The following is a 16,963-nucleotide window of genomic DNA, read 5'->3' on the forward strand; positions in this document are numbered from 1 at the left end:
CCCATTTCAGCCCCAATCATGTTCTTGGAAACCACTTAACAAGGCAATAAACCACCTTTCCACTCACTCCTTAATCTGATGGTTAGGCTTTTATTTCAGATTAACTATTTGGGCTAATTTGAGTGCTTTGTGCTCCCTTATCTTTTATGATCCAGTTGCTTGTGTCTTTAGACTATTCCCCTTCCAGATGTATCAACTTGCTTAGTAAGCTGCAATATTCTTCTGTCTCTGTCAAACCAGTCTGATCAAGTTAGACAAAGTTGAAATTGGAAACACAGCAAGGTCTTCATTAATTCATGCTGGGATAAAAGAGTTTGCTACCTAAATTTATCTGAAAAATGGAAATGATTAAACAACAGTGTATTGATGCATAGGTTGTTTTCGGTAATTTGAAGCTGAATTAAAGTAGACTGGACAGAAAAGAACACCATCTCCTTGGAAATAAAACTACACTTTATATGGCTAATTAACAGTGATCTTTAGTTTATTCGACTTGGTCACCTGAAATAAGGTGTGCTCCAGAGGAGCCATCTCCGCTCTCTGATTAGAATGTGCTGTAAACAGCAAACAGCTACAACTTTCTGGCTCCTTAGTTCTGCAATCAAGAACTGTAATTCCACATTACATCTTTCCTGAATCCCCCAACCTCAGTTCATTGTTTATTCTTATTTTTTTTTTCCCTGTAGCTTTTTTAACATGCTAATTGTGGCAGAGTGTAAAGTCAGTAGAGTTAGTCTGTTTGGAGAAGGTGAATCCCCAGGTTTGAGTCCTGCTCAATGCTAAGGGAGCTCAAGTGGCCTCTGGTTCCCATGGTTGTCTGGCAGTGTCATTTCTGTTTAGAATAATATGTAAAATCTTGAAAGAAATGAGTGCAATTGGAGAGACACCAAATTGCATTGAAGGCTCTCCAATTGCATTGCGTATTGAGATAATTAACGGAGTGCTGTTTCTTGATATGCAGGCAGATATTGGAAGGTGCAGAGCTAAATCAATATGTTCATTTCTGTTTCAGTAACTGTTTAATTGATTTGTTAAAAACTTAGAAAATCCTATCCTGGAATTATTAATGTTTCTGGACATTGTCTGAGTGGCATTCGTGTTTTATTTTGTTTAACTGTGATTGATTTAGAGACACCTTGGTTCAATAGTATTGTGTGGCGATTAAATTTTCTGACTGCTTGAGTCACTTTTGATTCCTGCAATTGAAAACACAAGTGATGTTTGGTTCATGAAGCTTTGTTTAGTCTTCCACCCTCTGTTCCATCTGGTGGTAGGTTCATTGGATTAGTTCAGGTTAAGATTGAATACATTTTAAAGAGCTTAAAAGTTGGGTTATGCAAGTACATGTTATTAAGGGGGTTAACTGGAGAAAAAGGCTATTTAACAGTTATTCTGTTCTCTGGCATTATGAACTTAAAGTCAAGAGGCAAAGGAATACACAGGTAACCACCTGCTAGAGGGAGAAGCTGGCATAATGATAAAGGCACTGGGCTCATAATCGAAAGGCTCAAAATAATGCTATGCGGACACAGGTTTAATTAATAAATAAATCTGCAAAATGAAACTATTGCCAATAATGGTGATCATGACAACTGTCATGAATTGTTGTAAGAGCACACATACTTCACTGACACTTTCTGAGGAGGGAAAACTTCCATCCCCACCCAGTCTGGCCTACATGTGACTCCAGACCCAAAGCAATGTGGTTGATTCTTAACTGACCTCTGAAATGGCCCTGAGAGCTACTCAGTTCTCGGTCAGTTAAAGGATGGCCAACAAGTCTTGCCACATCCCACGAAAAATAAGAAAAATTCTGATTATATTTCCCCTGAGCTATGTAAAGAGCAGCCTGGGGCAATTGTTTTTGAGTATTTCCCTCTGTTCTTGTGGGACACATCTCAGTTTAGCAGCAGTGATGTGGGAGATCAACAGGATTGGGACAATTTGAAAATTGCAGTCTCAGAAGTTGTCTCCAGATTGCAATGCCTCAGGGATAGTTTACAATTTCCAAAGTGCTGGTAGAGGGAGCCTACATGCCTTTGATTTAATGACCTATTAAACACTTATAGGAGCTTGTTGCTAAGTACAGAATGGCAAGAGCGATATTTTCAAAAGAAAATTGGCAAACCCAAACTCTTGTGCATGCTCACGCTGTCAGGTTTATTTCAAGGGCATCTGAATTTTTTTTTATCAATTGAGAGCTACTGCCTCATGAGCCTATTGATGCCAGGAGGTTGAACGCTGTAACTCTCTCTTTCCTTGCATGGGCACTTCCCTTTATCTTGACCTCTGAGGAGCTCGCTCTATTTAACAAGGCATCGCTGACCGTCCCAACACTTATTCCCCATCCCCATGTCATCTTAAAGTGGTGGTAGTGAGCTGTCTTCTTGGGCCATGCCAGTCCATGTGGTGATGGTGGTTCCACAGTGATGTTTGTCAGGATGTTTTATGCCAGTGTAAGGCAGCAGCAAGCCCCATCATGGGCACCACCTACCTTTGCTATTTGTGCCAGGTATGCCCACTTCCTGAATGTGCTTGGTACTACATAAATGACACAATTGCAGCACAGGTTTGGGACCTGCGATTTATCCAGGCATTGAGTTCCCTACTGTTCTTTTAAAGGCTGGCCCATGATATCCACTGTTGTAAAAATTGGAACTTGAAACTCTTTCCCTTGTGATATAGTTTCCTCCAAGTCACACACCATCCTGACTTGAACACGTATCTGTCGTTCCTTTATTATCATTGGTTCAAAACTCCCTCTCAACAGAGCTGTGGAAACATGAATTAGAGTGATCTGAGAAGGCAGCTTGCTACCAACCTGGGGAAGCATGGTGGCTCAGTGGATAGCACTGCTAGCGCCAGTGACGTGGGTTCGATTCCAGTCTTGGGTGACTGTCTGTGTGGAGTTTGCATAGTCTCCCTGTGTCTGCGTGGGTTTCCTCTGGGTGCTCCACTTTGCTCCCACAGCCCAAAGATGTACAGGTTAGGTGGATTGGCCAGGATAAGTTGCTCATAGTGTCCAGGGATATGTAGGATAAATGGATTAGTCTTGGAAAAGGTAGGACTATGGGGATAGGGTAGGGGGCTGGGACTGGGTGTGATGCTCCCCAGAGGGTCAGTGTACACTCAATGGCTGAATGGCCTGCTTCCACACTATAGAGTTATATGTTTCAAGGGGTTCTAGGGAATAAAAGTAAATGTTGGAATTAACAGCAATGCCTACATCCTACAAATAAATACATGTATTTTGTTTAAAAAGAAATAACTTAGCATCCAACTGTGTGCAGTTATACTCTTGACTAATGATAGTGACACTAGTTTAGCCATTCATAGGGTTATGGTCAGTTTGTGTACTCCCATTACGTACTTAAATAGGGTCTCTTTCTTACTTTGGCTTTAATGATTGTGTCTTTCTTTACCCTAGTCCCAGCAATGATTACTTCCCACCCCAACACCACCATTGCTATTAAAGGCCAGAACAAGGAACTGAATTGCACTGCCCGTGGAGAGCGACCAATCATTATTCGCTGGGAGAAGGAGGACACTGTAATTGACCCAGACAGAATGTTCCGGTATTCAGTGGCTACGAAGGACAATGGCGAAGAGGTTGTTTCAACACTGAAGGTAGGTATTTTTAATTGCTCATGTGATGTGTGATTCACTGGCTGGGGCATCATTTATTGCCCATCCCTAAGTGCCCTGGAGAAGGTGGTGAGCTGCGTTCTTGAACTGCTGCAGTAATTGGTGTATAGGTACACCGACAGTGCTGTTACAATGGGAGTTACAGGATTTTGACCCAGTGACAGTGAAGAAACAGTGATATAGTTACAAGTCGGGATGGTGCATGACTTGGAGGGGAACTTGCTGGTGGTGTTCCCATGTATTGCTGCTTCTCGGTGATGGAGGTTGTGGAGTTGGAAGGTGCTGTTGATGTTGGCAACCTCATGCCGCACTTCCTTGAAGATTGTGCACACTGATGCCACAGTCCAAAGATGTGCAGGTCAGGTGGGTTGGTCATGGGAAATGCAGGATTACGGGGATACAGTAGGGGTTGGGATGCTCTTAAGAGGGCCAGTGTGGATTTATGAGCGGAATGGCCTGCTTCCGCACTGCATCTGTGGTGAAGGGAGTCAAAGTTGAAGATGGTAGATGTGGTACCAATCAAATGGGCTGCTTTGCTCTGGATGGTGCCAGGCTTCTTGAGTGTGGTTGCACTCATCCAGCCAAGTGGTAAATATTCTATCACACTCCTTACTATGTCTTGTCTGTGGGCACTGGTGAGACAGGATTTATTTGTCAAGACTCCCTAGTCTTTTATTTGCTCCTGTTGTCACAGTATTTAAATGGCTGGCACTTCAGTTTCTGGTCAATGGTAACCCTCAGGATGTGATAGTGGGGAATCAGCAACAGTAATGCCATTGAACATCAATGTATTGATTCACTCTTTTAGGAGATGGTCATTGCCTGTCACTTGTGTGACACAAATATTACTTACAAACATTACTTCCAGGCCTAGATCTTGCTGCAAGAAAGGCACAGATTGCTTCAATTTTTGAGGAATTGTGAGTGGTGCTGATTATTCAATGAACATCTCCACTTCTGACTGAATGGTGGAGGGCAGCTCATTAATGAAGCAGCTGAAGTTGGTTCGGCCTGGGGCACCACACGAAGTATTCTTGCTGTCATGTCCTGGGACAGAGATGATTCATCTCTAACAACCACAAACATCTTCTTTTGTGACAGGTACAATTCCAAACGGCAAAGAGATTTCCCCCTGATTCCCATTGACACCAATTTTACTTGGATTCCTTAATAACATACTTGGTCAAATGTCAAGGGCAGTCATTTTCATCTCACCTTCAGAGTTCAGTTCTTTTGTCCATATTTCGACAAATGCTATAATGCACTCAAGAGCTGTGTGCCCCTGGCATAAGCGAAACTGAATGTCAGTGAGCAGCTTATTCAAGTGCATTCGATAACAGTGTTGATGATGTCTTCCATCACTTTGCTGATGATCAAGAGTAGATTGTTGGGACAGTAGTTGATGCTGGTTGGAATTGTCCTACTCTTTAGTGCAGAGACCACACTTTTGCATGTTGATGGGTAGGTGCCAGTGTTGTCGCTGTACTGGAACAGCTTAGCTAGGGTCATGGCTAGTTCTAGAGCAGGGACCTTCAGTAATATTGCTGGAATGTTGTCAGGTTCCCTAGCCCAAGCAGCATCCAGTTATAGTTAAACTGCTCATCTAATACTTCAAAACAAAGATTTATTGATATCATGAAGCCCTACACTACAGAAGCAGGCCATTTCATAGAATAGAATCATAGAATTCCTACAACGTGGAAGCAGGCCATTCAGCCCATCAAGTCCACACTGACCCTCTTAAGAGCATCCCATCCCCCTACCCTATCCCTGTAATCCGTCATTTCCCATGGCCAATCCACCTAACCGGCACATCTTTGGACTGTGGGAGGAAACTGGAGCACCCGGAGGAAACTCATGCAGACACGGGGAGAATGTGCAAACTCCACACAGACAGTCGCCCAAAGATGGAATCAAATTTGGGTCCCTGGTGCTGTGAGGCAGCAGTGCTAACCACTGAGTCACCGTGCTATGGCTGTACAATGATGTGGAGAAAATGTTTCAATAGTAGGAGAGTCCAAACCTAGATGTTACAGATATGAATTATTGTCACTAATGAGTCCAACAAGCAAATCAGGAGAAATGCCTGTGCCCACAAAATGATGAAAATGTGGAACTTAAATGGAATGATTGAAGTGAATAGCTGTGATGCATTTAAAAGGATGCTAAATGAACATGAGATAGAGAGTGGGGTTATGCTAATAGACCCAGGTGAAGAGCGATCAGAGAAGCTTATGTACACCATAAATACTAGCATACATCAGTTGGGCTGAGCGGCCAGTTTCAGTTTTGTCAGTTCCATACTGTGTGAAATGTTACCCACGTTTGCTATGATTAAAACATGTGTCTTAATGATTTTGACACCAATACTGCAAACTGCGCCCTTTGTTGGATAAATTCATTACGTATTTTTCTGTTGTTTGAGTCCATTCATCAGAACTATTTAATATTGTGATATCTAAGTAAAAGGTCAAAGTTCAATGTGCAAAAACCCCTGAGGTTATAAATGAGTTATCCTAGAAGGTGAAGATAATCAAAAAGGAGTAATGCCAAAATTGGGTTTTAAACCCCTTGGAGAATGGAATGGGTTCCATAGTTTTGAGGATGCAGAAAATAGAGTTGATTTAAAGGGACATCACCGCACCAATGGGATATTTTAAAACAGACTGACTTCCGATGTCTTACGTTCCTAAACTTTCATCCCCAAAGCCATTGTCTAATGGTTGTGGCAGCCATTTTAAGGGGAAATCTTTATCAGTGACTGAAAAAATGGCATTTTAAATATGTAAAGGTTAGTAGAGACATGTATGATCAGCAAAACCATGAGGAAGTCAAAATGTTGGCCAAGACACTGCAGCCTTCCCACCGAAAAATGATAACAAATGGCAAGTCACACAGTTTACATCAACAGATGGAAATCTTTTCATCAAGTGGCCAAAACCACAGTTGAATATTTACCCAAGAGTCGTTTTAACTCCTTGGCTAGAATGAAACATTGCTTCTATAACTCTGCTGTCTGTGCACCGTGGGAAGGAACAAGAAGCTATTGTTGAGAAATTTGCTCCTTAGCAGTAACCTACAGTATCCTGCTGAAGTTCTGTCCTAATCAGCACAGAGCTTCCTAAAGTTGTAAGATCTGATTAAGACTGAACAAGAATCACGAGTGAGAAATGCCTCAGCACTGATTAGAATTGATCCGAGGCTTTCAATGGACGGAGAGTTCCAATGCTGAAGATGAATTGACCGCATTAAATGTTTAATCCAACTATCTGACAACCTGATATGTAACCAATTGTTTTTGCCTGCTCTGTGATTATTTTAAAAACTCATTTCTATTTTGCGAGACTCTCAAAGGTGATGTTCTAAATGGGGTCACTCCTGCTGCACTTGTAGCTGAGTTGTCATTTATCTTTGAAAATGGAAGGGTAACTATCTGCAAAATGATTGCTTTGAAAAATAAATGATCTCCATATGCAGATTTTAAAGGAGCTGTGTGCTAAGCTGAAGCACATTATAGACTCATCCCTAACGATGCCCTCAGTGAAAACTTTGCTAGCTGCAGGCGGTCTTCTGTATTATATTAATGAACCACTTTCAAGATCTTTTTTAAGGGGTGGTTTGATGGCAGCATAGGATACAGGAGCATGGGACTTCCTAACCTCCTGATGTTTGTATGGCTGTCTCAATAGCTTGTACCAAGGAAGCTAAAAGTCTTTAAATAAATAAATCTGGAATAAAAAGCTAACATCAGTAATGGTGATCATGAAAACTGCTGGATTTCTATAAGAATCTATGTGCCTCATGATATCTTTCTCACTCAGTTTGTTCTCCCTGTGACTCTAAACTGACAGCACTCTGATTGGATTCTTCACTGGCTTCTGAAATGGCCAAGCAAGTCACATTGTTGTATCAACTCACAATAGAAAAGTACATTATAATCTAGCAACACTATAGTTATACCTCCACAACATGGATTCAAGAGGGCACCTCATCAGAATGTAACTGCTGACTTTCTCGCTTTCACCCAGACCCAACACATTAATTTTTTTAAAATTGCAGGATGCTCCTCCCTGGGGACGATGACAGAGGAGCATTGCTTTCTATCCATATCCATCAATCCTAGAGGGACACCTTGTCTTAAATCATTCCACTACAAAGACTGTTGAAAGCCTTAATGCAAGGAAAGTTATACATGCAACTGTGGGCTGAATAATAGATTTAAACCTTCCTACTTCTGAATGACAAATCCTGACAGCATAGAGTCTGTACAGTGTGGAAGCAGGCCATTCACCTCATCGAGTCCATGCTGACCCTCCAAAAAGCATCCCACCCAGACCTATCCCTGTAATGCTACAGTTCCCATGCCCAGTTGACCTAACCTGCTCGTCTTTGGACTGTGGGACGAGACCGGAGCGCCCAGAGGAAACCCACACAGACACGTGGAGAATGTACAAACTCCACACAGACATTCACCCAAAGGTGAAATCAAACCCGGCTCCCTTGCTATGTGAGGCAGCAGTGCTAACCAAGCCAGATGCGTTTTTGCTCTGAAAATTGACAGTGGATTCATGTTCGTCATTAGACTCTTAATTCCAGATTTTTAAAAAAAATTGAATTCAAGTTCCACTAACTGCCATAGTAGGATTTGAATCCAGGTCCCCAGACTAACAGCCCCAGTGATAACACCGCAAGGCCATTGCCTCCCATAACTAGAGCAGGTAGTTACAAGGAGGTGAGCAAAGGATGATCAGACACTTTAGCCTAGAATTTTCTCAAATCGCATGCTGAAGCAGCAGGGTACATATACAGAGATAACAAGGTGTAGAGCTGGATGAACACAGCAGGCCAAGCAGCATCATAGGAGCAGGAAGGCTGACGTTTCGGGCCTAGACCCTTCATCAGTACATATACAGAGGTTAGTTTTCAGTATAAAGGATCCAAGAGATTTGGAAATAAATAACTTATGTACATTTTTATGCTACACTTGAATGTCCTCAATCTAGCAGCAATTCATTGAACTGTACACCACCATCCCCTGCCATTCATTGATTGTATAGCTCTGCCCTTATACAGGAGGCCAGAGAATTTGACTTTTCTGTATCTACTCCAGTTCTAAATTTAATTTAATCCCAAAATTTTAGGTACAGCAAGACCCAAGATCATGTGTTTTAAGGCAAATTCTGTTTTAAATGATTAAATTTTTGGATATCACAGCTCTGAGACATGCACTGGATTTTCTGCATCTATGTATGCAATTTTACCACAAAAGAAAATGATTAGATTACAAATTTCAAGGTCTCCATGGTGCCTTTTCTTAAAAACACTGTGCCTACTGTGCCTAAAGAAAGGCTTAATGGCTCCAAATTTTCATTTCTTGGCATAAATAAGGTTTTTAAAGAGGGAATCTGACATGACTTCTACTCATGTTTTTCACAGGCTCTCATAATTAGATGGATTTTTGTTTATTTTGCCATCGAGATTTTGGGAAATTTTGTTGCAACTTGCACTGGTTACATCCATGCAAGAAATTTCAGGCTTTCCTCTCAAGACGAAAGTGGGGAAAATAGGGTGGCATGGTGGCTCAGTGGTTAGCACTTCTGCCTCACAGCACCAGGGACCCCAGTTCAATTCCACCCTTTGGTGAATGTCTGTGTGGAGTTTGTATGTTCTCCCTGTGTCTGTGTGGGTTTCCTCTGGGTGCTCCATTTTTCTCCCACAACCAAGAGATGTGCAGGTTAGGTTGGTTGGCCATGAGAAATGCTGGGTTACAGGGATGGGGTAGGGGGATGTTTGGAGGTTTAGTTTGGACCTGATGGCCTTCCCCCTACAGGGTGGAAAATCAGTGACGTACAGAGGAAGCATTTCAGGGCTAGTGTGCAAACCCTCTTCAGTGCCAGTTAATTAAGAGTGGTAAATGTCTCTGCTACTGCACAGGAGCTTCAAAGCCCTAATGCAGTGTGATGCCAGCTAAGGGCCCATGAGTCCAACAATAGGGAAGGATAGTAGTGGCTGGCAGCAGCCTAACTGTTTTAATGTGAAATTCTTCTCCTGTCTCCACAATTGATCCTTTACAATGCTACCTTTTTGCCCCTCTAAGAATTTCTGGTTAGGCCACATGTAGGCAGGATAATCATAATAGTAGCTGGCCCCAAAGCTTACTGCATTCAAGGCAAAGTAATTTCTTGATTACTTCTACAGTTCTGATACCAATTTGGCATCTGCTCTGCTTCCACTGCTGTAAGGGAACAGGATATTATTTCCTTAAGTTGGACTTTCCTTGAACATATTTTCCACCCAGAGCATGAGTGTAAAGTTCAATTTTAGCTCCAATCTACAGCCTACACACATTCCACATCCAAGATTTTGCTGTCTGTTGCAGAATTCATTTTGGATGAGATACTTGGTCAAAGTTGGTGCTGACTCTGAACACTTCATGCACCTTTGGACAGAGCTGGTACTCAGTGTTTGTCAATAATGTTTTTAGACACAATGCACACATTATACATTGTAGTCTGTGCGAGGCATCTTTTTTTAAGTGTCAGAGCATGCAGTATGGTATAATGATAAATTTCGCCTGATTACTTGCTTGCCTATCTCCCTGTAGATCACGCCTGCTGACCGAGGCGATTCTGGCTTCTTCTCTTGCCATGCAATCAATTCCTATGGAGAGGACCGAGGGCTCATTCAACTCACGGTTCAAGGTACTCCATTTGTTATGTTTACACACATGCCTCGCTTGTTTGATGCATTTCAACAACACAGGAAGGCTGTTGATATTCACAACAGTAGGCACAGCATGTTTACACTCTTTCAATTCCGTTCCCTCAGCACAATTTCAGCTTAAGGTGAGAAGTATTTTAATCCAACTTCCTATGCAATGTAGCTCCTCAAGAATCTGCACCTAATATTTACAACCACTCAATTGGTTTTGTCCAGAAGGGCTCAGGGAAGTCATTGAGAATATCACCAGAAAATGTGCTCAGATTGTTGAAAGAAGTTCAAAATTGAAAGCATGTATTTGAGAAAGCTACATTGAGACTTCACTATTGCAATAATACATAACCCTAGTTATCAACTTTTTTTGTCACCACAATTATCAATGGTTCTAATGCATGCACATGCATTGTGTTATCAATTTCCTTGCAATTGCAACCTAGATTTATTTCTGATTCATAAGCTTGTATATTATTTCAGCACTGTGTTTACTGAGGTAAGAGATACAGTTACTTAAAAGTTAAAGGTCAACTGTTCATAATATTTATCCATGTCTCAAATTTCTTGATAAGCAGAGGTTAGTAAAACAACAGGTACACTTAAAGTCACCGTAGTCCTACTGGACCATAGGGCTGCTCTCTCAGTATAGAGAGAGAAGACTTGTGGTGGTTTAACCTAAGGGTCACCATGCCTCAGATGTGGGGAGAATTTAAGAAAAGTCTTTCGCAGTAACCTCAGCCAGTGCAGGAATTGAACCCACACTGTTGGTGCTACTTTGCATTGAAAACCAGCTGTCCAAACCAACTGATGCCAACAGTAAAACAATAAACTTCATTGCTTTTCATGATCACCTAAGGTCTGACCCAGGAAAGTTGGGTTCATTGGCTTTGGACCCGAGGTAACAAACTGTGGCGTGTACATTGAATATTGTAATATAATTTACCGGTTTTAGAATGTTTCAGCTCATGGTGGAGAATGAAAAGTGCTGTGGTAGTTTTAGCTTCTGTATGCTCAGTGTGGACTGGTCAGGTGGGCAGGAAAGTGGCAAATGGGATTCAATCCATTCAGGTTAAACAAGGTGAGGGAGTATGCTATGATTAGGAGATACTGAAGTGTGTAGACAGAGCATCCGTAAAGTGCGAAGTATAGATATCATAGCTAGGCTATTAGCAGAAACAAGAAAGTTTGGCATGAAAGAGTTAACTAGCTCGTACACTTGTTTAACTTTTCTTTCTGCAGAGCCACCTGACCCACCCGAGCTGGAGATCAGAGAGGTGAAGGCACGTAGCATGAATCTCCGCTGGACTCAAAGATTCGATGGAAACAGTCTGATCCTTGGCTTTGACATTGAATACAAGAATAAATCAGGTTTGGATACTTCCTGGAATCACTGGAATGACTCTTGCCTGTCCTATCCTGCAGTGTGTCTCCTGTTAGCATCAAGTGTCCATTTCATTTCCATCAATTCCACCTCAGCCTGACAGTTCACAGCCTCAGTGTTCTGAACTAAGCTTTCACCACGGGGTTAAGTAAACTCTATGAGGGGACACAGAGTTGAGGTTTTGGGCCAGACCTACATTGTGATGGAACGTGTTACTCCTCACTGAGGTAAGCACACTGGAAACCCAGCCCCATTACTCCTGAAGTTATCACAAAAATTAAAGAATTTATCCAAGTATTCAAGGTCTCCAATTTACCTCTCAGGTAGACTCAGGTTAACAGAAATGATGACCAGGTTTCTGTACTTGACAAGAACTAATTTGCTTACAAATAAGTAGATTTGTAGAACTGTCGACATACAATTACACCAGTTAAACGCTGACTCCCTTCTGATACCCCTACACACACATACACAGACTGACAGAGAGAAACAGAAACACAATGATGTTATAAGTGGAAGGAACAAAACTGGGGAAGCAGGTCAATGATGCCAGTCCATAGGGTTTGCTGAGATGATCCTTTTGTTTGCCGGGAGTTGCTGTTCTTCCATCTCTTTTCTTCAGCACTTTTTCCACTCCTTCACAGGAGTACTGCTTGTATTGCAAAGTCTCTCAATTACTGGTTAAAGACCACAACTTTCTGCAATTGGTGAGGTAAAATAATCCTTCTTTAGACTTTAGGTATTTTACTGGAGAGAAAGACACACCTTCTGTCCTTTACAGCAATCCCAAGGCTTCTGCCAGTATTGTGCATATCCACAAGCTGTTAGCTACCTAGGAGCCAACCATATACTTATAGTCAAGCTGATAGCCTGTAGCATCCACAGCTGGTTACAACTCCAATGCTATTGTCAGCTGAGTCTCACTTTGTATACACCCCCTGGTGCCAGCCCATCTGCAAACATCTTCCCCAATGCTTGAATAAAGCAACAGTATAACACCATATGCAATAACATTCAGTAACTTGCTTTTTAAAAGGACAACAATTACTTCCACAATCGTTGGTTTTAAAACAGTCCTTTTCCACTTTTAGTCCACAGTCAAAAATAAAACAAATAGAAAGAGACAGTCTTTACAAAAGAAGAATGTTTTACACAGCGAATGGTTGTGAAGGTGTACGAGAGTGGTGGTAAAGGAAATCAGTAAGTTTCAAAAGGGACTTGTCACTTGAGGGACTCCTGGGTAGAAGGGGTGAATGGAAATGACTGGATTGCTGTACAGAAACTGACATAGTCTTGATGGACCAAATGGCCTCTTTTTGTGCCCAATACAGCACAATGACACTACATCATCTCCATCATCAAGACCACCTACTTTCACCTTCTTAATTTATTTCAGTCCATGTATTTCTTATCTTCAATTTCAACTTTTTCAATATTTTCCTGGCAATCACACAGCCTGTATTTTTCCATCAGTGCAAACTGAACCACTACTGTTCTGCAGTTTTCCTAATTTGTACCCACTGTACTCACTGAACGACATTCATTCCAAGCGCAGTGTATGAACCCAGCTGATGGTAATACCAGACAAGTCAGATTCCAGTGTAAAACCTGGCTTGATCAACCATAAATTTTATTTTTGTGATTTGGCACCATGTTGGTCAGTTACGAGATCAGTGTACTTTTAGAGAAAGAATAGGAGTTTATTACACAAAAGGAACAAACTCTATATACAAAATATATAAAACCTCTTATCACAAACAGAAAGTGCGAGAGTCACCTCTTTTTTTCTCAGCAATAATCTTTGCAGATACTCAACCCATTGAATTATCAGTCCTAACTTCACTTTAAAATGCATAATCAACCAATGAGGTCACAATTTTTTAACTTTCTGCTCATTCGCCAGATGTAATTCTCTCTGTCTCACCCACATATGCTAACCCATTAACACTTTCTCAATGAAGTGAAGGAAAATCCAGCCCTATTGTCTAGAACTGCTAACCCAGCATACGACATCTTCCCAGTTCTGTTGGCCTGAAAACTTGCATAAACTAATAACAACTGCCCTTCTGCTAGAATTTCTTCTGAATTCAAACTACTTGTGGCCCCTGGCCATCTGTCTCTTTTGTAGCTCATAGAAATTCCACTTAATAATTATCCTGGTAATTTTCTCCCCGCTAGCTTGCTAGTTGTTTAATTAAGTTCAAATGCATTCTTGAAAATGCTGTTTTGTACTCTGTGTTCAAAATATTTTTTAAAATCATTTGTGGGATGTGAGTGTTGCTGACTGGGCCAGCATTTATTGCCCGTCCCTAGTTGCCCTTGAGAAGATGGTGGTGAGCTGCCTTCTTGAACCGCTGCAGTCCACATGCTGTAGGTTGACTGACAATGCCATTAGGGAGGGAATTCCGGGATCTTGACCCAGCAACAATGAAAGAAAAGCAATATATTTCCAAGTCAGGATGATGAGTGTGTTGGAGGGGAACTTGCAGATGGTGGTGTTCCCATGTATTTACTGCCCTTGTCCTTTTAGATGGAAGTGGTTTTGGGTTTGGAAGGTGTTGTCTAAGGACCTTTGGTGAATTTCTGCAGTGTATCTTGCTGATAGTACACTGCTGCTACTAAGTTGCATTCATCCAGGCAAATGGGAAGTATTCCATTGCATTCCTGACTTTTGTAGATGATGAACAGACTTTGGGGTGTCAGGAGGTGAGTTACTCACCACAATATTCCTAGGTCTGTCACCTGTTCTTGTCACCACTGTGTTTATACGTGAGTCTAGTTGAGTTTCTGGTCAACGGTAACCTCCAGGATGACGATAGTGAGGGATCAGTGATGGTAACACTATTGAATATCAAGGGGCGGTGATTAGTTTGTCTCTTATTGGAGATGGTGGTGGCCTGGCATTTGTGTGGTGTGAATTACTTTCCTTTAAAAATATCAGTTGCCTTCACAGAACTAAAAACAAAAATCCATTTGAAATCTACTTTAGAAACATGTATCCAAACAATAATATGTTATAAACTTTCATCATACTTCTCAAACTCAAATCCTCCCATGATTTGCCCTTTTTTTAAAATCTCTGTAACCTCTTTCAACCCTTCAAACCTTTGAGAATCATGCATTTCTCTAATTCTGGACTTTTACATATCAGCTATTACCTTCACTGTACCAGTCGTGAGCACTCCTTCACTGCATGTGCACTAATCTCTGGAATTTCCTTGATAACCCTCTCTGATTCTCTACTTTTCTTTGTTTTAAGATTCCTCTTCGAACCAATAATTGAGTTAGCTGCTCTGGTTCTTCCAGCTTTGGATTGATGTGAAATTTTCTTTGTTGGTGCTCCTGTGAAACATCTTGTAGCCTTTCATTATGTAAAAGGTGCTAATAAATGCAGTCTTACCTATGTCCGTGACACCACCCACACCCTCCACCTCCTCCAGAACTTCCAATTCCCCGGTCCCCAACACCTCATCTTTACCATGGACGTCCAGTCCCTCTACACCTGCATTCCTCATGCAGATGGCCTTAAGGCCCTCCGCTTCTTCCTGTCCCGCAGGCCCGACCAGTCCCCCTCCACTGACACCCTCATCCGCTTAGCCGAACTCGTCCTCACACTCGACAACTTCTCTTTCAATTCCTCCCACTTCCTACAGACAAAGGGGGTGGCCATGGGTACCCGCATGGGCCCAAGCTACGCCTGCCTCTTTGTAGGTTACGTGGAACAATCCCTCTTCCGTACCTACACCGGCCCTAAACCCCACCTCTTCCTCCGTTACATTGATGACTGTATCGGCGCCGCCTCGTGCTCCCACGAGGAGCTAGAACAGTTCATCCACTTCACTAATACCTTCCACCCCAACCTTAAGTTTACCTGGACCATCTCTAACACCTCTCTCCCCTTCCTGGACCTCTCTGTCTCCATATCGGGCAACCATCTAGAAACCGATATTCATTTCAAGCCCACGACTCCCACAGCTACCTAGAATACTCCTCCTCCCACCCACCTTCCTGCAAAAATGCTATCCCCTATTCCCAATTCCTTCGCCTCAGCCGCATCTGCTCCCAGGATGAGGCATTCCACTCCCGTACATCTCAGTTGTCGTCGTTTTTCAAGGACCGTAACATCCCCCCCTCGGTGGTTGAGAACGCCCTCAACCGTGTCTCCCACATCTCCCGCACCTCATCCCTCACACCCCGTCCACGCAATAAGAACCAAAAAAGAATCCCCCTCGTCCTCACGTACCACCCCACCAACCTCCGGATCCAACGCATCATCCTCCGACACTTCCACCATCTGCAATCCGACCCCACCACCAAAGACATCTTTCCCTCCCCACCCTTATCTGCTTTCCGGAGGGACCACTCTCTCCGTGACTCCCTTGTCCGCTCCACACTCCCCTCCAGCTCCACCACACCCGGCACTTTTCCCTGCAACTGCAGGAAGTGCTACACCTGCCCCCATACCTCCTCCCTCACCCCCATCCCAGGCCCCAAGAAGACTTTCCACATCAAGCAGATGTTCACCTGCACATCTGCCAATGTGGTATACTGCATCCGCTGTACCCGGTGTGGCTTCCTCTACATTGGGGAAACCAAGCGGAGGCTCGGGAACCGCTTTGCAGAACACCTACGCTCGGTTCGCAATAACAACTGCACCTCCCAGTCGCGAACCATTTCAACTCCCCCTCCCATTCCTCAGACGACATGTCCATCCTGGGCCTCCTGCAGTGCCACAACGATGCCACCCGAAGGTTGCAGGAACAGCAACTCATATTCTGCTTGGGAACCCTGCAGCCCAATGGTACCAATGTGGATTTCACAAGTTTCAAAATCTCCCCTCCCCCTACCGCATCCCAAAACCAGTCCAGCTCGTCCCTGCCTCCCTAACCTGTTCTTCCTCCCACCTATCCCCTCCTCCCACCGACTAACCTCATCCCGCCCCCTTGACCTTTGTCCTCCCTGGACTGACCTATCCCCTCCCTAACTCCCCACCTACACTCACCTTTACTGGCTCCATCCCCGCCTCTTCGACCTGTTTGTTTCCTCTCCACCTATCCTCTCCTCTATCCATCTTCTATCCGCCTCCCCCTCTCTCCCTATTTATTTCAGAACCCCCTTCCCCTCCCCCATTTCTGATGAAGGGTCTAGGCCCGAAACGTCAGCCTTTCTGCTCCTATGATGCTGCTTGGCCTGCTGTGTTCATCCAGCTCTGCACCTTGTTGT

The 16,963-nt window shown here is 43.0% G+C and overlaps 1 protein-coding gene across 1 annotated transcript in view; it reads left to right on the forward strand.

The window, feature by feature from the left end:
- The window catches only part of LOC109913024 (Down syndrome cell adhesion molecule-like protein 1 homolog), a 554,371-nt gene that overhangs the window by 398,552 nt on the left and 138,856 nt on the right, over positions 1-16,963 (forward strand). Inside the window, exons 13-15 of the mRNA XM_048615473.1 lie at positions 3,428-3,627; positions 10,250-10,346; positions 11,599-11,727. Of these exons, the coding sequence (XP_048471430.1) occupies positions 3,428-3,627; positions 10,250-10,346; positions 11,599-11,727 (426 nt within the window). The remainder of the gene's footprint in view (positions 1-3,427; positions 3,628-10,249; positions 10,347-11,598; positions 11,728-16,963) is intronic.

The sequence above is a fragment of the Rhincodon typus genome, chromosome 32 (genome assembly GCF_021869965.1).
Source record: "Rhincodon typus isolate 14 chromosome 32, sRhiTyp1.1, whole genome shotgun sequence".
NCBI lineage: Eukaryota > Metazoa > Chordata > Chondrichthyes > Orectolobiformes > Rhincodontidae > Rhincodon > Rhincodon typus.